At 47.6% G+C, this 21,581-nt stretch overlaps 2 protein-coding genes and 1 long non-coding RNA gene across 3 annotated transcripts; 1 reads left to right on the top strand and 2 right to left on the bottom strand.

The window, feature by feature from the left end:
- Window positions 1-9,060: 9,060 nt before the first annotated feature.
- LOC123097876 (uncharacterized) lies at window positions 9,061-9,682 on the bottom strand. Its single transcript, XR_006447503.1, has 2 exons — window positions 9,541-9,682; window positions 9,061-9,432 (listed from the first exon to the last, which is right to left on the bottom strand). It is a non-coding gene; the product is annotated as an uncharacterized lncRNA (long non-coding RNA).
- LOC123097874 (uncharacterized) lies at window positions 9,305-19,852 on the top strand. The gene is made up of 21 exons (XM_044519723.1): window positions 9,305-9,708; window positions 9,876-9,956; window positions 10,047-10,408; window positions 10,630-10,975; window positions 11,080-11,148; window positions 11,263-11,461; window positions 11,565-11,628; window positions 12,012-12,461; window positions 12,584-12,668; window positions 12,762-12,821; window positions 12,932-12,984; window positions 13,153-13,289; window positions 17,234-17,336; window positions 17,414-17,471; window positions 17,560-17,613; window positions 17,703-17,912; window positions 18,045-18,103; window positions 18,237-18,299; window positions 18,537-18,630; window positions 19,079-19,219; window positions 19,338-19,852. The coding sequence occupies exons 1-21, from the start codon at window positions 9,586-9,588 to the stop codon at window positions 19,590-19,592; spliced, it is 3,066 nt and encodes a 1,021-aa protein (XP_044375658.1). The 5' UTR covers window positions 9,305-9,585; the 3' UTR covers window positions 19,593-19,852.
- A 71-nt stretch (window positions 19,853-19,923) lies between these two features.
- On the bottom strand, window positions 19,924-21,324 carry LOC123097875 (organelle RRM domain-containing protein 2, mitochondrial). Its single transcript, XM_044519724.1, has 3 exons — window positions 21,008-21,324; window positions 20,401-20,469; window positions 19,924-20,318 (listed from the first exon to the last, which is right to left on the bottom strand). The coding sequence occupies exons 1-3, from the start codon at window positions 21,219-21,221 to the stop codon at window positions 20,083-20,085; spliced, it is 519 nt and encodes a 172-aa protein (XP_044375659.1). The 5' UTR covers window positions 21,222-21,324; the 3' UTR covers window positions 19,924-20,082.
- Between the last annotated feature and the right edge of the window lie 257 nt (window positions 21,325-21,581).

The following is a 21,581-nucleotide window of genomic DNA, read 5'->3' as shown; positions in this document are numbered from 1 at the left end:
GCACATCAAATCTTGGGGGACTAAAAATATCATCTTCATCAAACATATCATCCCCAAGCTTATGGCTTTGCATATCATTAGCATCATGGATATTCAAAGAATTCATACTAACAACATTGCATTCATGCTCATTATTTATACCAAACATTCTATTGAATTCTTCTTCTATCAATTGAGCACAATTTTCCTTTCCATCATTTTCATGAAATACATTATAAAGATGAATAATATGATGCAACCTTAATTCCATTTTTTTGCAGTTTTCTTTTATAAACCAAACTACTGATAAAACAAGAAACTAAAAGATTCAATTGCAAGATCTAAAGATATACCTTCAAGCACTCACCTCCCCGGCAACGGCGCCAGAAAAGAGCTTGATGTCTACTACACAACTTGTTCTTGTAGACTTGTGTTGGGCCTCCAAGCATAGAGTTTTGTAGGACAGTAGCAATTTTCCCTCAAGTGGATGACCTAAGGTTTATCAATCCGTGGGAGGCGTAGGATGAACATGGTCTCTCTCAAACAACCCTGCAACCAAATAATAAAAAGTCTGTTGTGTCCCCAACACACCAAATACAATGGTAATTTGTATAGGCGCACTAGTTCGGCGAAGAGATGGTGATATAAGTGTAGTAATGATAGTAAATATTGATTTTTTGCAATATGAACAATAAAAATCAGCAAGGTAGCAAGTAACAAAAGTGAGCACAAACGGTATTGCAATGCTTGAAAATGCGGCCTAGGGTCCGTACTTTTCGCTGGTGCAATCTCTCAACAATGCTAATCTAATTGGATCATATAACCATCCCTCAAAGTGCGATAAGAATCACTCCAAAGTTCCTATCTAGCGGAGAACATAAAGAAGACATTCTTTGTAGCTATTCTTTCCGATCGATCTATCCAAGAGTTCGTACTAAAATAACACCAAGTTATTCTTTCCGATCGATCTATCAAGAGTTCATACTAAAAGAACTCAAGTTATTATTTCCGATCGATCTATCAAGAGTTCGTACTAAAATTACACCAAAGCAAATTCAGATTCATAATACTCAATCCAACACAAAGAACCTCAAAGAGTGCCCCACGATTTCTACCGCAGAAAACAAAAGACGAAAACGTGCATCAACCCCTATGCATAGATTACCCCAATGTCACCTTGGGAATCCGCGAGTTGAGTGCCAAAACATATCTCAAGTGAATCAATATAATACCCCATTGTCACCACGGGTATTCATATGCAAGACATACATCAAGTGCTCTCAAATCCATAAAAGTATTCAATCCGATAAAACGAAATCTCAAAGGGAAAACTCAATTCATCACAACAAAGATAGAGAGGGGAAAACACCATATGATCCGACTATATTAACAAAGCCCACGATACATCAAGATCGTGACATCTCAAGAACACGAGAGAGAGAGAGAGAGAGAGAGAGAGAGAGAATAAACACATAGCTACTGGTACAAACCCTCAGCCCCGAGGGTGGACTACTCCCTCCTCATCATGGTGGTCGCCGGGATGATGAAGATGGCCACCGGTGATGATCTCCCCCTCCGGCGGAGTACCGGAACGTGGTCTAGATTGGTTTTTCATGGCTACAGAGGCTTTTGGTGGCGGAACTTCTGATCTAGGGTTATCCCGAGGGTTTTTGGAATATCTGACAATTTATAGGGCAAAGAGGGGGTGTGGGAGGCCACCGAGGTGGGCACAACCCACCAAGGCGTGCCTGGGCCCCCAGGCGCGCCCAAGTGGGTTGTGCCCCCCTCGGGGCACCCCTCTGGTACTTCTCTGGCCCATCCTGGGTGTTCTGGTCCATAAAAATCTTCAAAAAGTTTCGCTGCATTTGGACTCCGATTGATATTGATTTTCTGCAATGTAAAAAACAAGCAAAACACATCAACTGACACTGGGCACTATGTCAATAGGTTAGTCCCAAAAAATGATATAAAGTTGCTATAAAATGATTGTAAAACATCCAAGAATGATAATATAACAGCATGAATACTTCATAAATTATAGATACGTTGGAGATGTATCAGGAGGTAATCCTTGTCCGACCTATCATCAAAGGTGCACATATCCCCGAGGTTTTCCTCCACGGGCGTTCCAGCGGTCCCGTTCTGTTGGACGGGTGAGGCTTGAACGTCCTCGCCCAGGTTCTCGATGGCGTCGGGGGCAACGCTGTTATCGGCGGTGCCCGGGGTGTTGGCCGTTGATGGTGTCCTGGACTAGGGGGTACTCACCACGTCTTCTCCCGATCAATTGGATTGGGCCGAGGACCCCCATGGCCGTTTACTCATGGGCCAGTTCGGACAGCCGATGTATACACGAGGAAGATTCCACAAGACTTGGTGATCAAGATAAGGACTCCTATCCACCGGCATATTCGACTAGGACTCTTGTTATCCTAGGCCTCTGGTACATTATATAAGCTGAGGCCAGGCTAGTCGCTAGATCATTATGACATTACTCATCATACCCTTAGGTCTTAGAACAACATATGATCTCGAGGTAGATCAACTCTTGTAACCCTATATTCATCAAGATCAATCAAGCAGGAAGTAGGGTATTACCTCGATAGAGAGGGCCCGAACCTGGGTAAACATCGTGTCCCTTGTCTCCTGTTGCCTATCGATCCATGACACACAGCTTGGGACCCCCTACCCAAGATCTGCCGGTTTTGACACCGACAATGGTGCTTTCATTGAGAGTTCCGCTGTGTGATCGGCAAAGGATCAATGGCTCGTCTGCAGATTAACTGCAACGTCAGCATCTTCATCACCGGCTCGACTAATCACCTTGGCTTGACCGAGGACAGCACTCCACGTCGGATCATCATGTTCAGACAATGACCTTCATCAACATCAACTCCGATCTCTCTCAAGATCATGGAGGAATCATCCATGGAGCCCCGGGGCTCAATGTTAACATTGCCCCCGTGTGACCGTGCTGTTTTTTTGGACAGCAAACTTGTATCCGCTACCACCACCTCCTTGAGCATCGCTTTGACGATTCCTTTGGTGGAATTGTGCGGAATTAAGTCTACAACAACAATGCAAAATTTCGTCGAGTTCCGGTGGAGGAATCTCCGGCAATCTACGATATACCGGAGCCCTGTCAAATCTGGACGAGAATCCGGACGAGTTTAGGGCGTGGTTTCCAAAGCCCGACTCGGAGGTCCTTTGGAAGATCCGACTGTTCATCTGCTGCGGAATTCCCATATCTACCACCCCTCCAAATTTCAGCTCGATCCGACGGTTCAAATTCCGGGAACCTTCCGATGAGTGGACCAATTTTCAGATCTGTTTTCTACGCGAATACGAATCCGGCCCGAGTTCATGTTTCTTCATGAACGGGATATTGGACAACCTCTTTGAAGGAATTTTTTTCTAGGGTCTTGTGCTTTGTTTTTAAACGCGTGCCCATAAAATTTTAAGCCTCCTCTGAGGTAATCTTCACCATCACGCTGGTGTCAAACCAGTCCGGCAATATTGCTCCACGGCTGCCGACCTGCGCTAGACACTTCATCGCTTTGTTGAGCCGAGCTCAACTTCTTCGGATCCCCATCTCGGCGAACCAAACAAGAGTTCGGAATCGCCAAGGATAAATCATCACCAACATCGCCGCTCCGCGGATTACACGGAGCGGGCACACCGGCATCACCGCATGGTCACTTCATCAAACCGGCATTGTCCGTGTCACAAGTTATGACCTGCGTCAGCATGGCCGCACTGTTGCTTCTTCAAGCCGATGTCCATCACGCCGAACTGCTTCAACACCTCAGCTGACATGGTAGCGGCAACGTCTCCTTACCAACCTGCTCCGTCACCTCATCTGGACCGGGGGCTTCGCCATCTCTTCATCAACCTACTCCGGAGACTTCGGCATCACTAGCCGACCAGCTTCGTCACGTTAGCTGGACCAGGGGCTTTGCCTCGGCGAGCCAACCTTTGCCAGCATCGCCATGCCGTCGCTTCATCGCCCATCGGGCAATGGGTGTGCGGATCGAGTCCCAATTTTGGGAGCCACTTTCCTTCGGATTGCTACAACAAATAAACCAGGTGCTATTAATCCTATTAATTTTTTCTTGTTTGGGTTTATTGTTCCCGAGGAATTATTACTCAGGTTTGTTCCATCATCTGTACACAGGTCTATCAAATGATGGTTGCGCGATGGTTCGGTCAGTTTCCCGTCCGCAGTTCGGCGAACGCCGCATCTAGAGCCCGGATCGCCCTGCAAATTCAGGCTTTGTCACGCCGTCACTGCAACACGCCGACGCCCTGCATCAACATTGGCTTCGGCGCCAGGCCACATCTCTTTAAATAAATTATTTTTGTGTAAAGAAATTATGCAAGGATTTTATATATATTTATATTATCATTTTTTGGACCGCACTATTTTATGTGTGTAGGTAATCGACTTCGACTGCGTCGCGCGGTCACTTCGGCAAGCCGACGTCATCGTCCCAATCAGCATAAATTGGCTCGCATGATCACCTTGTTGGTCGAATTTCTATACCGACATGTTCGGTTGCCTCGGGGACTTCGGCATCATCGAGAGGGTTCTACCTCGTTGGGTGTTCGGCGCACGGGCCATATTCCTTTAATTATTCACTTTGCATAAATTATTTATTATGATACATTTTTTAATTTATTATTATTACTATTATCTCCTTCTTGCACTATTTTCTATGCACAGGTAAATTATCCGGGTTGGGCGGCGCTGTCACCTCGGCGTACTGACGTACCACGTCACCTCGGCTGGACCGGGGGCTTCATCATCACTTCATTAAACCACGCTGGGAACTTCGGTGTGATACTGCCGGCCTGCTCCGTCGCCTCGGACGACTGGGGGTTCCACCTCGCCACATTGGCCATGTTATGTCACCACTTCGGAATGCCGAGCTCTTCGCTCCTCCATCTCGGGACCGGCTTAGGGGCTGGGACCTCGTCCCGCCGTAAACTCGGACCGCGTCGTCGATGCCGAGCACATTAACCAGCTAAGTCGCTTTCATGCCCAAAGTTTTTAATTTTTAATTTGTGTTCGGTTCGACCGTGCTCATGTGAGTTGTTCGTTAAAAGAAACTCCCTTTCCCCATGTTAGCTGGGGGCTCTTAAATTTACATGAGCCATTTTATAATACGTGTGTCTTTTCTTGTTCGTTGCAAAGTCTTTTTCTATCACTCCTTCCTCGACTCGAGTGTGTGGTCAATAGCCGGATAGCCTGGGTCCGATCTTGACCCACTTGCAGTCTTGAGATCGGATGTGTCATGTTAAAGACGACAGAAACACATTTTTTAGACCAATTTTTGGATTGACTTGATTTAGTTCGGACGTGGAGTTGCCGCATAAGTCTTTTGGTTTTTAAGCCTATGTCACTTTTAAACTATTTGTGTGTTTCTAGTATAAGTCTCGCAGTGCAACGCCGGACACCTTTAGAGATTCGGCAAAACATTCTCGGGTATTGCTTTATATGCATCAGTTTCGAATTGTGTCTTCGGTCAATAGTTGGGTTGCCCGGCTCCTGTGCTTACCCTTACGTTTCCGATTGTTCGGCTAAAGGTAAAGGGAGAACCATTGCGATTGTGCTTCCGGTTCAACTGGTTAAGTGCCTCAGTGGAGAAAGGAAAAAACTGACTGTCACAATAAGCGTAAACTGGTCAGTGATCCGATGGTTGTGTTAAACTATAAGATCGATGGAGGTCACCCCGTGTTAAATGATGAGCCATTCATAACATTGGACGAAGTGTTTACGGCATGACCTCGACTGTCGCCGAACACTAACCGGGGCTAGTAACTAGCCTCCCAGTTTTAAGCTCCTATGACTAAGTGAAAGTTATAAAGCCCGCATATCTGATTGCCTTGTTTCCCCTGACACAACCGCCTTCGGGCCCCGAGACGTCGGCTAAGGGTTGTTTTGTTATTGCGAAAACACCCTGTGTAGCATCTAAAAGGGGGTGGAAGCCGACGATGGGCCACTTTCAAATGATAAACGGTCGCAACGGAGTCAAAATAAACATATCATCGGCGTTTGTATTTAATATACGAGGGCCTCCTTCCGCAATCATCGTTATAAATCCACAAATATGCATCAATTTGACTTAAGATTTTGGGCAAGCTGGGTTGCCTGGCTCCTGTGCTTACCCCTACGTCCCCGATTGTTCGGCTAGGTGGTAAAGGGAGCACCTCTGCGATTGTTACTACCGGGTCATCCGCGTAAGTACCTCAGACTGGGTGAAGCCGAAAGCTAGCAATCTTAAAGGATAACATTGGTCGGCAACGACGGAAGTGAAAATTTTGGTTCATTAATACCATAGAGTTCGGGAACTTTCTCCGAACTAAATCATCAATATTTTCCTCCCACATTGATCGGAGGTGAGGTTTCATGATCATGATAAGCATGATAACCCAAAGAAAGGAACCGATAGCGGGACTATTTTCTTTGGAAGATGTTTCTTACATTACAACCCTTGGATCACCTTTTGTTTTCGTTGTAACCCTTGGATCACCTTTTCGGGCGGCGACGTTTAGGGTTTTCTTTGGGTTTCTCCTTGGAGTAATCCTTGGGAGTGTCGACCATGTATACGTCGTATGTAGACATTGCGACCCAATTCCTTGTATGGGGTGCGGCCGCAGATGGATTTGCTTTGGAATCTCCATAGACATCTCCATCCATGTCAGTGGCTTCGTCGGATCCATAATCAAGCGCGTTGGTTAAGTCCTCGAACGTGGCGACTAGGTGGGTGGTGGGTGGGATAAAAAAATCCCGATCGTCGGCTCTGCATCCGATCTGATCGTAAACGGCGGGTGAGATCGCCAGGTTTTGGATTCGATCCAACACCTCGTTTATTTGCGAGAGCTCATCGATGTCCAGGACTTGGCTGTAAGCCGGGCTGATCTGGAATAGTTTTTCTGGGCTACTCGACATACCTCCGTCCTCTTGCTTGTTCGGGCTGCTTCCTGGCAGGCGGGAGAAACAACTTCATCGGTTGTTTGATGACACAATCGTTGTTGCCGTGTCCAAAGACGAGCTTGGCTCGAAGCCTGCGCCTGAGGACCCAGCGTTTAAGCTAGATGCGACGATCACCGGTCTACCTCCGGGGTCGGCTCTAGGGAGGGGGTGGATCCGAGGACCCAGTCGAAAGACAACTCCGGGGCCACGGCGTCTGAGGGGTCTTCAAACTGATCCGGGTCCCTCCTGGAAGGACTAAGTCACCTCGGGCGTCTGCTGTATACCCTAGGCTTCCAAATGTGATGACTTTTGGAGCAAAGCTCTCGACCCGGCCTAGATGGTCGGTCGGATCAGCATGCAGCGAAATGCCGCCGAAGGCGAAAAGTTGGTCGGGGATAAAGATGCCACCACAGCCAATAATGCTATCGATCTGTAGACGAGCATCGACCCTTGGTGACCAAACAACTAGCTCTCAATGAAAGCACAAATGTCGGTGTCAAAACCGACAGACCTCGGGTAGGGGGCCCGAGCTGTTAGATCGAATCGATGAGTAACAAGAGATAGAGGACACACTGCGTTTACCCAGGTTCGGGCCCTCTCCAAGGAGGTGAAACCCTATGTCATGCTCTTGCTTATATTATGAGAGTATCAAAGTACAGAACTGATCTACCTCGAGATCGTCAGCTGTGGTCTAAACCCTAGGGGTATGACGATGATGAATGTATGAATGATCCTCTATGGACTAAGCCCTTTGGTTTATATAGGCACCAGAGGTATCTAGGGTTGCGCATGGTCAGTTGCCATCTAGGGATTACATGCTGAATCTACATATATACTTGAGGTATGCACCAAGTCTTCAGCCGAGGTAGATTGAAGGCCTCCGAAGTCTCTCCTCCTTGATGGGCAGTCCAACCCATGTATTAGTCCAGCGAGGCTAGGACCCCCTAGTCCAGGTCACCGTCAGGTGGGGTGGCTGGGCACCGGCTGGACCTGACCAGGGCGTAGAGACGCAGCTGGTGTGGTGGTGGTTGAGCTCCTCTGGAAGCCTTCTTTGGCGGTAGGGTGCGGTCGATCTGGCGGCCCTCGCCGACGGACGGGTGGCTGCCTCCTCCTCACGTGGTTCTGGCCGGAGGCCGTGATAGGGTTTCAGGGGTGACGTAGGGGAGGCTGCTGGAGGGACGGGTAGATATACTACCTGTCACCTACGCAGGGGTGCGCTAGCCTGGACAAGCTCCGTTTGCCCTCCCCTTTTCCCAGCCTAGTGCCTCCTTGTCGCTAACCGTTGTTTGGGGCAAGTCGGTCACCGGCGGTTCTGATGGCTAGGGTTCTGTTGGTCGGCTCAAAGCTCGTGCCTTTGATGGTCTCTAGAGTGTCTAGATGCAGGGCGGCGGCCTTGGTGGCGGAAGTTGCGGGCTCGTGGTCGGAGCTAGTGGCTCGGGCGCTGATGGGCTTGCTATCATGGCCGCGTGGGCGGCATGGGGGTAGGCCTTCGACGTTCTCGGTGGTGGTGTGGCTGACGTTCTCATGTAGGGTCGTACCCCGGGCAGAGGCGGAGGGTGGTGGCCGGGTGTGAAAACCTCGTCTGGCTTGGCCAGACTGATGTCAGCGGCGTCCATGTGTCGCTCCCTTCTTGAAGGCTCCATCGTGGTGGCCCTGCATTCTTCATGCTACTCCGGTGAAAACCTTGATTCCCTGGATCGGGCGGTGGCGGCTCTTTGGCGTCGTTTCTTTCTTGGAAGCACCGCGTTGGAGTCCCTGGTTCGTCGAGTTGCGGCGTCATCTCCTCGCGGTGACTCGTGCACGGTGAAGAGCTTTTTAGATCCTTAGCTATGCTCTTGTGCCTACTTGTTTTTTGCTTTGCGTTGTTTGGAGCAGCATTGATGTTCGTCAGCTCCCTTGTATCTGCCTTGGGTTTGTGCGGGGCGTCAGGTGGTGTGCTTCTTGTATGTAGATCATTGCTTTATTATATATAAAAAGCAAGGCGAAAGCCTTTTCCGATATAAACACTTAAGACTTAACACTGATGGGTTAGGATATCAATGTTATCCTAACCATCCAATCACAATCACAGTTTCGTTCGCATAAAAAAAGTTGAGACGAAGCAAAAATAACTCGATGACTCATTGTTTTTCTTTATGATGTGAGGCTCTTCTTCTGTAATCCGCACGAGAGAGTCTGCTTGAAGCACAGTCGAATCAGAGATTGTATGAAATAAACGATTCAGCCGATGAAATCTCAGCAAAACAATGAGTTGGATTTGGCGATGTAGATCTAGCGACGAGATCGGGTGGACATGTTTGCCTTTCTCCTGTCAAAGCAGGGGAGTTGGATGTGTCTCCGTTGGGCCGGTGATGCTTCCGCAACAAAGACGTCGATTCGGGTGGATGTCTACATATAATCGACCCGGTGTGATCTTCTTCGTGCCGTGGACTCTTCAGGGTTGGCGTCAGGCTCTTCCTCTGTAATCCGCACAAGAGAGTCTGCTTGAAGCACAGTCGAATCAGAGATTGTATGAAACAAACGATTCAGTCGATGAAATCTCAGCCGGCGAGAGTAACGACGCCGAGAAAGTAGCGCACAGCCTATACCAGCACCGCCCACGCGACGACGCAGCAGAGGCCAAGGCCGCCGAGATGCAGCCGGAGCAGCGCGGCGGCGCAAACGCAGTCGGCGCAGCCGTTAGAATTAACGGCGTCGCGGACCTCCTGCCGTTCCTGCTCGGCGTCCCCGTCACGTACCGCTTCGCCAAGCACAACGTGAGTAGTCCCTCGCCAGTCCAACCCACCCACGCCCAAGCCCCCCTTCTCTCTCTCCTCGACACCCCGCGACTCGAGCGCGCTCGCCGTCGCCGCCGCCCCCGTCTCGCTTCCGCAGCTCCGTCCCCTCCCCGTGGATTCTCACTAAAAAAACTCGCCGCGCGCAGGCTTCTCTGGAGGGATTCGTCGCCGAACGCGGCTACGCCTGCGCCTGCGACTCGTCCTGCGGCTATCGCCGCGGCGGCAAGGTAAGTGCCGCGCGACCCGCGCCCGTCTCGAGAGGAGGATCCGCCTGATTTGGGCGAAAATTGAGGGGTTCGTTTCGTTTGCGCGCGCAGGCCTTGTCGGCGGTGGAGTTCGAGAAGCACGCGGGGGCGAAATCGAAGAACCAGAACGGCCACATCTTCCTCCCCAACGGCACCTCGCTCTACGACCTCTTCCACACGCTCAGGGAGGTGCCCGCCGAGAGATTCCCAGCGGCTTTCCGTGAGGCCGCCGGAGTGCCAATGACGGTGCCCGCCGCCGCCGCCACCTGTCCGCCCCTTGCGCAGGGTCAGCCGGCGAGCAGGGAGCCGGAATTGCTTCAGGCTAGCGACGTGATGGCGGAGCAGCCTGCTTGGGCTGCGCCGGCGCAGCAGGCTTTCAACTTCGATATTACGAGCGAAGAGGCGAATGCCGGCTTGTCTCTTCTTGACTTGAGGTTAGCAATTCCGCTGACTGACTTGTGTTTGGAACTCTGTCTACTCGTGTCATTTCATAGCAAAGGTACAATAGGTCTTTTCCCTTGCATCAAATCGATAGCAGTCTGATAGAATTGTAGAATAGTGCCCAGATTGAGGGATTATGATGTTTGGAGTGGTAAAACTAGAAGTTCGGGACTCATTGCAGGATTGTTCAGTCATAATGCTTCCTTTTTATCAGGGGAAATAATCCAGCCTCCGAAGCGGAACCTATGGATGGCATTGAATGGCCTTCTACGGAACACAGCTTGAGTTTGATAGACGCAGTAGAACAGATCGAGAATTCAGCCCGTGGTGACCATGAGATGCCTGATGTGGTTGAGGTAAGGATCACAACTGGTGATCGACCTAGGGATATTGGCTTGTCGACAGCCACCCATGTGAAAGTGAAAGTGATGGAAACGAAGTATCAGTCAGTGCGAACATCAGAAACCAAGTACAAGCCAGAGAGTTTACTTAAGGATGTCAGAGGATTGCTGTCCACTGGGCTTCTTGAAGGTTTCAGGGTGACCTACAAGAAGAATGGGGTGAGTGCTATTTCTTCAGGCAGTGTAGTTGTAGATTCAGCATGGAATGGTGATTGAAAACCTATATAATTTAATTCATATAAATTTCATTTGACGGTCCTTAGGTGGAGATGACTGGGCGTATAGACGGACAGAGATATTCCTGTGGTTGTGTGCAATGTGATTACAGTAATGTGAGCATTCTGTTATCTTGACTGCAGCACTGCACCATTGCTATTCTTGTATATCTGTACCTGTGAATTCTCCGAAAAATCAAACCTGACCTTGTGATGCTTGATCAATTGTAGATAATGAATGCATGTGAGTTTGAGCAACATGCTGGCCAGTTAACAAACAACCAAAATGATCATATATTTTTGGACAGTGGAATTTCGCTGTATAAGTTGATACAAGTACTTAAATATAAAAGACTTGACTTGCTTGGGGACCTGATTGAAGAACAGACTGGTCTCGCTCCAAATCTGATTGAATATGGAAAGTGGAAAGGTATTTTCATTGAGGACCCAAAGCTTTCTTACTTTTGGTTGTATTTCAGGATCTGATAATCTTTATGTTGGTCTACCTTTTCTCTGTATTGTGACGATTTCAGCTTCTTTTCAAGTGGAAAATAATGGTTTTGTTGACGCGCCTTCACATCATTGTTCAACTCAACGGTAAGTTACTGTGCGCGCAAAATTCATTGGCCTGTATTCAGCATAAAAACCCATTAGTTTTCCTTAATATTTTCAAGAGCTCTGTTACATTATCTGATATTTACACATTGGGGTGGGGTTGGGGGTGGGGGTGATGGGGGCTTGAACCTCTGAATAAGCCCTTAATTTAAACCAAGGAGATGGGACTAAATTTATGCTACCTTTATAATTTATAAGCTACTCTAAATTCCGAGCAGAATCTTACTAATTTTATTAATGTGTACTTTACCATTTTTATAATGTGTACTTTCTAATATAAGCTTTTGTAAGTACATGCATTTTGAGTGTCATAAACCATCAGAATACCAGATTGACTTCAGCTTTCATTCAAACTCCACTGCCAGTTTGCAGGAGTCGGCTGCAGGAGTGACAAGCCATAGAACTTTAGCCACTACTTCGGCAAATTCCTTGAAAAAATCTACTAGCAATCACATCTCAAACCTGAGCTGGAGTGCATTCAGGAGGCCACGGTGGCAATATAAGCGAGGAAGTACTCAAACTTCAGCTCCAACCTTGAGTAAAAGCCCTGAGAAAGGAACTTCGGGTCTGTCTACATGCACTTCAATGAAAAGTGTCACTGTAGAAATTCCTAGTGAGAACATTACAGATCCTCTTAGTCCTGAGGATATAAAGCCTAATTTTGCAGCAGATGCTGCAGTAATATCAACCTCATCGGAGTGCGATCCTATAGATCTAGCATTTTCTTTATCAAGCCCAATTTCAATTGTTCAAGAGCCACCCCTGAGTCACCACATGGACTCAAAGACGAAAGAACCTCGGCGAACAAAAGTGAGGTAAAAGGTCAAGCTGCAGCATTTTCTTGACATGTCACATTTAGGGGATCTTGCTGTGTATTCACATGCCATGAGATGGAAATGATGCATAATCATCGACATGTGTCTTATTTTTGCCTCAGGGATAACTCCTTGCACCCGCTGGTTTTCAAGGAAGGCGGCCTTCCAGACCTTACTTTGTTGACTTACAAGTTGAAGCACGGAGAGGTCTTTTAGATAGTTGCATGGGCTATATTAGCCCTTTTCCACACTTGCAGAATTTTTAAGGATTCTTAAGACCACTCACACTTCTGATTTTAGGTTCTAAAGCAAGGCTATAAACGGGGAGCAGGTATAGTCTGTGATTGCTGCAATGAAGAGGTAACTATCTTAAACTTGGCAATCAATAAAGTTGTTTTTAGGATGCATTTATTATTATGTTCAATAACCAATAACCAATGGATGGTTGTGTTGTTCTCTTTCGACTTCAGCTTACTCCTTCACAGTTTGAAGACCATGCTGGAATGGGGAAAAGACGACAACCGTAAGTACCACAATTTTACATGGAAACTGGGTCTAACTTAAATTTATTGACTCGCAAGAGTTAAAAGTTCTTGAAGTGTCATTCATGAAAGTGTTTGTAAAAGTTCCATCTCAAAATTATATCTCGGATCTTTAATTCATTTACATGGAACCTATATTTTTGTTTCAGGTATCGTAACATTTATACCTCAGAAGGATTGACACTTCATGAGCTGGCACTAAAACTGCAAGACAGTTTAAATTCAAATGGAGTCAGCAGCATTGATTTCTCTGACATTGATGACCCTCATAACATTGCTACTTCAGGTAAGATGCTGTTTATTTTCACCGAATAAAACCGTGGCAATGTGCTGTTAAGCTTTTCTTCTGTTTATATGGTGTATTTTGAGGGGCTATCGTCATTATTTCTCTAAATGTTAGAATGTGACCTTTGTGAATGTTACACATATTAATCAATGTTACCTTGCTGCCCTGTTCAAATGAGGTTAGCCTACTCCCCACAGTTTGACCTATTTGGTAGCGTAGTGTCCTTTTTAAGTTAGCTTTAGACTTATAGGAGCTGAGAGCTAAGAGCATCTCCACTCGCCCCCCCCCCCCCCACTAGGCCACCCCAGGCTGCTTTTTTATCGCCGGCTCCAAAAAAAGGCCCAGTCGCGGCCCCAGGAGCCCAAATTTCGCCGGTTAGGGCCGAAATTGGCGCCGGCGGACCCAGGCCGAACCCAGCGCGCTGGGGGCCGACCAGGGGCGCCGGGGGAAAGGAAAAACGCGCCAAAACTCCCCACGCCAGATTCCCACCGCGTGGATCCGCCGAGTCAGCGACTGCATCGTCGTCCTCATCCCATCGCCTCGGCTCCCGTGCGTATCAATGGCAAGGCTGCCGCCGGTCAGCCTTCCATTGATCATGGGCGGCGCAATGAAGGCGAGCCGCCGCGCGTCCCGCCCCTTCCCACCACGCGTCCACACTGTTGCCGCCCACGTGCCGCCCCTTCGCCGCTATAAAAGCCGCCCCTCTCTCCTTCGCCGCCGAGCACCCTCTCCCCTTTCCCCGTTTCAATCCTGGCCAGATGGCGGAGAGATTCCCCGGCGACGGAGCGGCGGCCAACGGCTTCGGCCGCCGCCATCTGCAAGAGTGGGAGGCGTGCCTCCTCTACGAGGCGAACTACCCGACGCCGCCCGACATGCGCGTGTCGGGCTGGTGGAGGCTCAGTGCCGGCGGCGTCCCCGTTCCCCCGCCGTCCTTCGACGTTGAACGCCGTGCCGAGATCATGCGGATCCGGGCGGCGCCGTCGGAGGAAGTGCGGCAGCAGTCGAGGTACGCCCCCGACAGCCACGCTCTGTGGACGGCGTACTTCCAGCGCCGCCACGCCGACCAGCTCGCGTGCACGAACGGCGCGCCGGCGCCAAGGGGGCGCCACAACTCCGACGGCCGCCGTCAATGGTGGGGCGTCCCCGGGCGCACGCTCCACGCCGTTCTCGAGCACATCGAGGGCGGTAACGCGTCGGTGTTAGAGTACCCGGCGCCCTCTTTCTCGCGCAGGAGCGGCAACTCGTGGCTGCCGAGGCGCATGGCCAGGGCGTCCTCCTCTTCCTCCGGCTCCTACTCCTCCGGCACAACGACGCCGCTCGCCGCCGTCAAGGCCGAGCCCCAGGAGACGCCGGAGCGCCGGCGCAGCCGCTCGGCAGCCTCGTCATAAACGAGGGTCGCCGCCAACCTTCCCCTCCCCGCGGCCATCCCCGTCTGGTCAGGCCGAAGACGGAGCCGGTGATGCCGCCCATCGTCGTCAAGCAGGAGCAACGTCGACATGGCCGCCGACCTCGAAACCGGCCTGAAATGGGCGCGGGACGGCTACGTGCGGGAGATGGAGTGCCAGCGCCGTGCTCTAGAGGAGATCGCCACGCGGCGCCGCGGCCGCGACGAGGGCGGCGTCATCGTCCTCGACGACAGCGACGAGGCGCCGGCGCCGACCAACCCCGTCCGCCACGACGACCCAGGACAGGGTTGCAGCAAGGACGGCGGCGGCGTGCAGGACGACGGCGACGACGATGACGATGACGGCGGCGACTACACCGCCTTCTACAAGCTCCTCGGCATGTAGTAGGCTCGGGGCGGCGGCGTAGTTTTAGTTTTTCTAAGTTTTTAAATTATGCCTTTAAGTTTGTACAGATATCAATGAAAACCGCCTGAATTTTGTCCAAATTTGTGTCATTTTGTACAAAATTTAGCCGAGTTTTGATTTCAAAAAACGGCGTATGGGGCCAACTTGGGGCGGCGGTTGGGAACCTGACCGCCCCCACGGCGAAAATAGCCTCCTGGGGGCTGGAGATGCTCTAAGAGTTTGCTTGAGGACCAACAGTCACCATCTCGTGGAGGTGTAATGCAAACTAGAACACGGCCCATGCTTTTCATTGAGCATAAATAAAACTAAAGTTGGACATATATACATAAATTAGTACCCAAATGGAATAACTCGTCCTTTGCTTAAACATATCTTTCCTACTTATAAAGGTTAGAGTTGGTGGTGAGTTCACATGTGGGACCGCACAAATAAACAAATGCACTACCCACATGTGAGACTATAAATCAACAAATGTTACTTTTACTAGGTGTGAGACCTTTCCCAAATAAACAAATACACTGCTACCCTAATGTGAGAATAACACTCTTGTAAACACCCAAATTATAAATGCAAGTATGCCACTCCAATACAAAATCATGGTCTTGATTTTAGTTTCTCCGCCCAATCAATTCTTTCAGTTCCATGTCATAGCAAAAAGATGGCACAATTGCATTTCAACGCGGCGAGAGATGTTGTCCTCCTACCTAATCCATGATCTTGTGCATTCAACTTACTCACGCCATTTTCCTATGTTCCAAATTCAAAATGGTATCTCACTGTAAATCTTGCAAAGGGCCTACTAAGGTCGCTCAAGACTCTTTAGCGACTGCAACATGATCTTTTATTATAGCTGCGCTCTCTTTTTAATCGTGAACCATGCAACAGCTCCAAGACACCGTCATCTTTTGATGACCTCCTAAGCCAGTGGTATTTCCTCTTCTTTTACGGTTTTGTAGCAACGCACGGGCAGTGTGCTAGTATATGCTAAAATGTAAAAAGTAAACCAGGCTATAAAGCTTCTACTAAATGCATGTTAGGTTATTGCCTCGTGTAGATTTTCCAAGGCAGGACTGTTGTGACTTGTGATCTGTCATCCAAATATCTACAGAGATCAAGGTACGGTAAACAGCCATCGTGTTTTATGAGGAAAATAATGTTTCATTGGAGTCAGTACTGTGGAGTGCAAAGCTGGCACTAATTCATACCTCTAGGACCTCTTCTGTCGAAAATTAACTCTAGGCAACTTGGGTAGTGACTAGGCAAGCCGATGCACTTCTCTCATGTTATCTGGACGCGGCATTGTACTCCCTCTGTCCCAAATTTCTTGTCTTAGATTTGTCTAGATACGGATGTATCTAATACTAAAATGTGACTTGATACATCCGTATCTAGACAAATCTAAGACAAGAATTTTGGGACGGAGGGAGTAGAACAGTAGGCTAGTGGAATATTGCAACTTTTGGAAAGGCAGTGTGGCCTTCAGGCCAGGTCTCATGTACATGTACGGTTCACCCCTCTCATCCTTCACCCTTTTGCCTTCTAAGGCTTTGTTCTTACTGTGCAAGAGCTTGCGGAGTTAGGTTTTCTGTCTTGGAAAGGCAGTTGGGTTTTCTGTTGATTTGCGATTCTATTCATCCAAGCGTACTTTTTCCTGCCATCCAGTTTTTCTATCATTTCTACTCTAATTCTTCTTTGGCTTTCGTTCTACTGCAGTTTTATCTTCAACCGTGTAGGCTTTTACTAGCTGAATGTGGAACTGTCCTCCCCACCCCCCTGCATGCATCACTTCTGTGCACTCCATTTTATGTGCATTGCACATTGTACTTGAACTTTTAGAGAGTATTACGATATTTTGTTGCAAGGATAGAACCGATTTCAGAATTTTGTTATAAATGAGCAGCTAATTTTTTTCAAGGAAAACTGTAGGACGTGACAGCAAAATGAGTAGCTGAACATTTCCTTCATGCACTAGACTCCCACTGGAGGTAAATTAAATTGGATGATTGTGGTACCAATATTGAATGATTTACCTTCAGACTGGGAAGCAATGATCATATGGACTCCATGTTTGAGTAATATGGGTAAACAATTTATGGTCCTCAATCTTTGTGACAATCATTTGCGTTATTACAGGTTGTAGGAAAGAACCTTCTACCACCAGTACACCTCTCATTGTTCCATTGAAACGGACATTACAAGGAAGAGTTGTTGATACTGAGAGCTGCCATTTATGTGGGTAAGAATTAGATTATGCACACTGTTGAATTCGCATGATTATCCTTCATATGAAACTCTGCATCTTTATTTTGACAGCAATGCCTGTACGACTATTGGGGTAATCGGTGAAGACATGATTATCTTCTGTAACCAGGTTAGTTCTGCTAAGTTCTTTTCTCGTTAGCGTTGCCTTTGATTGTTGGAACCTTGTCTTGAAATTTATGCCATAATCATATCTACAGTGTGAGAGGCCATGCCATGTGAAATGCTACAATAGTGGATTCCAAGAAAACAACGTATGTGACTAACCTTTCCTTTCATATGTGGTGGAGAAGAGCTTATCATGGCGAAAGACATTGCTGACTCGTTGTATTGACTATTTCAGGAACCTCTGAATGTTTTGAGAGAATATATGCAGTGTCACTTCTTCTGCTGTAAAAAATGTCAGTTACTTCGTGCTTCTTTGCACCAAGAACTAAATAAGCGGGAAAAGATCAGACATAAAAGATCCAATGTTTGTTGGCACCTTTTAAGTGGAATGAATCCGAGGCGTGATGTGCAGCAGTTCATAGATCAGGTTATTGGAATCTTCAAAGTAAGTTCTTTCTGTGAGGGATTTATGGCTTTATTTCTTAAAACCTTGTTTCGCCAATGATAAACTTCCCAACCATGGCTGTCATATTGCTTGTAGGCTGCAAAAGTCTCACGTTAATCTCTGTTTTTATAGGTTGCATTCCCGGAAACAGCTGACCCGGAAAGTGATATCATACGAGATATGGTTATTGCGTAAGTTCTTGACTAAATTTGCAACTCTTGAATGGTGTACAAATAGTTACATCAATGTGCATCTGGCCTGCATTTTTTCTGTCCATCTAGTCTAGTAAACTCAAGTAATTACACTAAACCGCATTTTTTGCAGCACGGATGTAGGAGGAAAAAATGATTTTAGAGGAATGTATTGTGCAGTACTAACCACAAGCAGGTACCTTTTCTGGTCAAGTCATGTATATTATTTTAGCAGTTTTTGCTCAATTGGTCTGTGCAAAGCAATGACACTACTATTTTTAAGTCTTTACGTTTGTGTAACTAATATAAACTGCTAATGGTTTGGTTTCTGGAACTTGAAATCGGGAGAGGAACAAGCAATCAAGTGCTTGTATTTTCTATTTACACTATTTTGGTTAATCATACCTTTTTTCTCTGTATGGTCGTATTGCAGTAAACTTGTTGTGTCAGCTGCAATTCTGAAAGTGCGCACGGAAGAAGTTGCAGAACTTGTCCTTGTCGCTACACATAATGAGTGCAGAAAAAAGGTGGGAATGAACTTACATTGTCTAGTCCACAATAGTGAACTCTATCAGTTATCAGACGTAATTCCTTTTCTTTTCATGTCTGTATGCTAAGAATGATGCTGGGACTATAACTGGAGAGTGTACATCTGTATATGATGAGGTTCTTAAACACTAGAGGAGAGTAAAAATATTCTATTAGTATAATAACTTGGAATATGGTTTAGACAAAAGATCAAGATTGGTATTAGCAAGAACTAATTGTACGGATTCTAGAGCATATACTGTTAGAAGTGGACCTGCGGGTTGTTATAACTTAGGCCCTTAGATTTGCTTCTTTTTTTCTTCCACTGACCAGCAAATAATGAAGGCTTTTACTGTACTGGTTTGATACTTCATGTAACCAACGCAATGAATTTAGCGCATCTGTGTAGCAACTAATATCCTTAGGTTTTGGTCTGTCTCTGTGCAGGGCTACTTCAGACTTCTCTTGAGACAAATCGAATCACATCTGACAGCCCTGAATGTTCAGCTTCTTACGGCGCACGTTGATCCTGAAATGGTACCAATCTGGTCCAAGAAACTTGGCTTCACCATTTTATCAGATCAAGAGGTAATGACGTACTATACTTTTTTGTTTCCGGGCTTCCCTGCTCAGCTTGATCTAACATCATCGATATCACTCCAGTAGAGCTAACTTAATTGCACTTCTATTGCTGTCCTGTTGCCAGAAGTCGTCACTGCTAGAGGCACACCCCTTGGTGATGTTCGAGGGCCTAACATTGATGCAGAAATCATTAGCTATCAAGCCTGATCTCGAGGTTTTGAGTAACCAAGTTACAATGGGAGAACCGAGTGCACCTGATCTCAAGATTTCGAGTAACCAAGTTACAATGCGAGAACGGAGTGCACCTGATCTCAATGTTTTGAGTAACCAAGTTACAATGGGAGAACCGAGTGCAGTCTTTGTAGCTTATGCTCTCTAATGAATGATTAGAAGCTCGACCTTTGTATATAGGGCTTTGTAGCGTATATGTAACGGCATATGCTCTCGTGTCCGAGTGCTTTAGGTGCCTCATGTCAAGCCTGTGAAGTCAGTTTGGTATATCTTAGAGGTTAATCCGTAGCAGTAGTGTGTTGTGTCAGCAGGTCGTTTTTGGTGGAAAATTTTGAGCTCTTTGAGTCTCTTAACAATAATCAAAAGGCCGGACAGCATCTTGAGCCGTGATGCGTTTCTGAGCTAAAATTGGCGAAATGTTAACCACATGGAAGTGCGCTAATTTCTACAGATCTAAGCAACGCAAAGATTTTCAAAGATAATAGTGTGAAGCCACAAAGAGCAACATTATTATCTCAAAAGAGGAACAGCGTTATCGTTTTATGTATTAATACAGGCAGTAATGCCATAACTTTCTGTGGCTAGAACATCATCCATGCCATTGCTATGTGATCTATAGGACTCGAGAGCCTAAGCAACTAACCACACCATCCTACAGTTTTATTGATCGTGAAGCCAGCGTGCGAGGAAGCAGTATCCGGCTGAGGAGCAGGCTTCTGCTCCCTTTGTTTTGCAGGGTCGACAAAAATGACCCATCCATCCAGAAACTTGGCATTCATCTCCTGCCGCGCGGTCTCAGCTTCTTCTAAACTCGCGTACCTTACAAAACCAAAGCCCTTTGATCTCCCAGAAACTCTATCTGTTATGACTTTCGCTGCACAAGGCGACAAGCAAGACACAATGAGCAATGAAAATGAACATTGACTGAAACGTTACTACCAGAGCAAGCCTTGTACCTTCAAGAAGCTGTCCGAAGGGAGCAAACGCGCTCTTGAGCTTCTCATCCGTCGTTAGCCTTGAAAGCCCTGCAATTGCATCGCATATAAAATGTATGGCCATGCGCATGTGAAAAGAAAAACAGCGCAAAGCAGGGCTTACTATTTACCACCGTACACTCGCAAAGTTTCAGTTTTGCAACATGTAATTACTGAGACCAGTAATTAAAGTCTATAACACAAATGCGACATAGGAGCTTTGCGTAGTATGATTCGGCGATGCAGAAGCCCATACCAATGAAACAATTCAGAAACCAATCTAATTGATACGCAATGGTTTACTCCGATTCAGCATATCAGTTGTTCTTGCTAAGACACGTCTGATATGCACATAGATATCATTTGACCAGAAGTTGCACAGTTAGATTCATTTGCACGGAGAGCATCTACATTGATTGCTCTAATTTGCCAGGGCAGGATTAGAACACATGGCAAACACCTAAAGCTATCCCCAATTCATCCCCAAAAAATGGGCTGGCCCTCTCCCAGAGACTAACTTGTAGCGATGTGGTAGAGAAAAAGCTTCTATGTGGGTTGGGAGGGGAGGGGAGGGGAGGAAAATCGTTACCGCTGACGAAGAGCTTGGGGGTGGTGAGCGGCGGCACGTTGGCGACCTCGGTGTCGTCGCCGAAGATGGTCGAAGGAGGAGGCAAGGTGGGGGAGGGGGCCGCGGAGGAGGAGGAGCAGAAGGCGGCGCGAAGTACAGAGGAGCGGGAGGATGAAAGGGGGGTGGAGCCGAGGAGGCGGCGGAGCAGGGTGGAGGAAGACGAGGAGAGGGCCATGGCCGGCGGCTAAAACCCTAGCTCCCGTCCAACCCTCACGGCCTGTTTGGCAAACGAAGGTAAGGGGAATAGGAGTTTAACTCTAATTCCCTTTCCCCATCTCAATTATCAGCCCTCCCCAGGTAATAGATAAGTGGGACTTTTACACGTGAATTCCCCTTTCACTTCCCTGTCGAATTCCCATTGCACCTAAACAAACAAAGGAATAAGACTCTCTAAGCCTCAAACTCCCATTCCCTCTCTCCAACTCCACCGAACCAAACACGCTGTCAGGTTCAGCGTTCAGCGTTCTGGGTTCGTGGGAGGTGGCTCACGGCGTTCTGGGTCTGACCCGGCCTGATAATCTTTCTGCTTGTTCTG

This window comes from Triticum aestivum, chromosome 4D (assembly GCF_018294505.1).
Source record: "Triticum aestivum cultivar Chinese Spring chromosome 4D, IWGSC CS RefSeq v2.1, whole genome shotgun sequence".
Lineage (NCBI taxonomy): Eukaryota > Viridiplantae > Streptophyta > Magnoliopsida > Poales > Poaceae > Triticum > Triticum aestivum.
This window is presented reverse-complemented; position numbering and strand designations above follow the sequence as displayed.

What these genes read in the sequence shown, in the direction of transcription:
- LOC123097875 (XM_044519724.1), bottom strand. Translation starts at nt 21,221, where the DNA reads ATGGCCCTCTCCTCGTCTTCCTCCACCCTGCTCCGCCGCCTCCTCGGC. An exon ending in CCCCAAGCTCTTCGTCAGCG is followed by an intron (nt 20,470 to 21,007) that starts GTAACGATTTTC and finishes ATGCAATTGCAG; the next exon opens with GGCTTTCAAGGCTAACGACG. An exon ending in CTTCGGACAGCTTCTTGAAG is followed by an intron (nt 20,319 to 20,400) that starts GTACAAGGCTTG and finishes CGCCTTGTGCAG; the next exon opens with CGAAAGTCATAACAGATAGA.
- LOC123097874 (XM_044519723.1), top strand. Translation starts at nt 9,586, where the DNA reads ATGCAGCCGGAGCAGCGCGGCGGCGCAAACGCAGTCGGCGCAGCCGTT. An exon ending in ATGGGGAAAAGACGACAACC is followed by an intron (nt 12,985 to 13,152) that starts GTAAGTACCACA and finishes TTTTTGTTTCAG; the next exon opens with GTATCGTAACATTTATACCT. An exon ending in ATAATGAGTGCAGAAAAAAG is followed by an intron (nt 18,631 to 19,078) that starts GTGGGAATGAAC and finishes GTCTCTGTGCAG; the next exon opens with GGCTACTTCAGACTTCTCTT.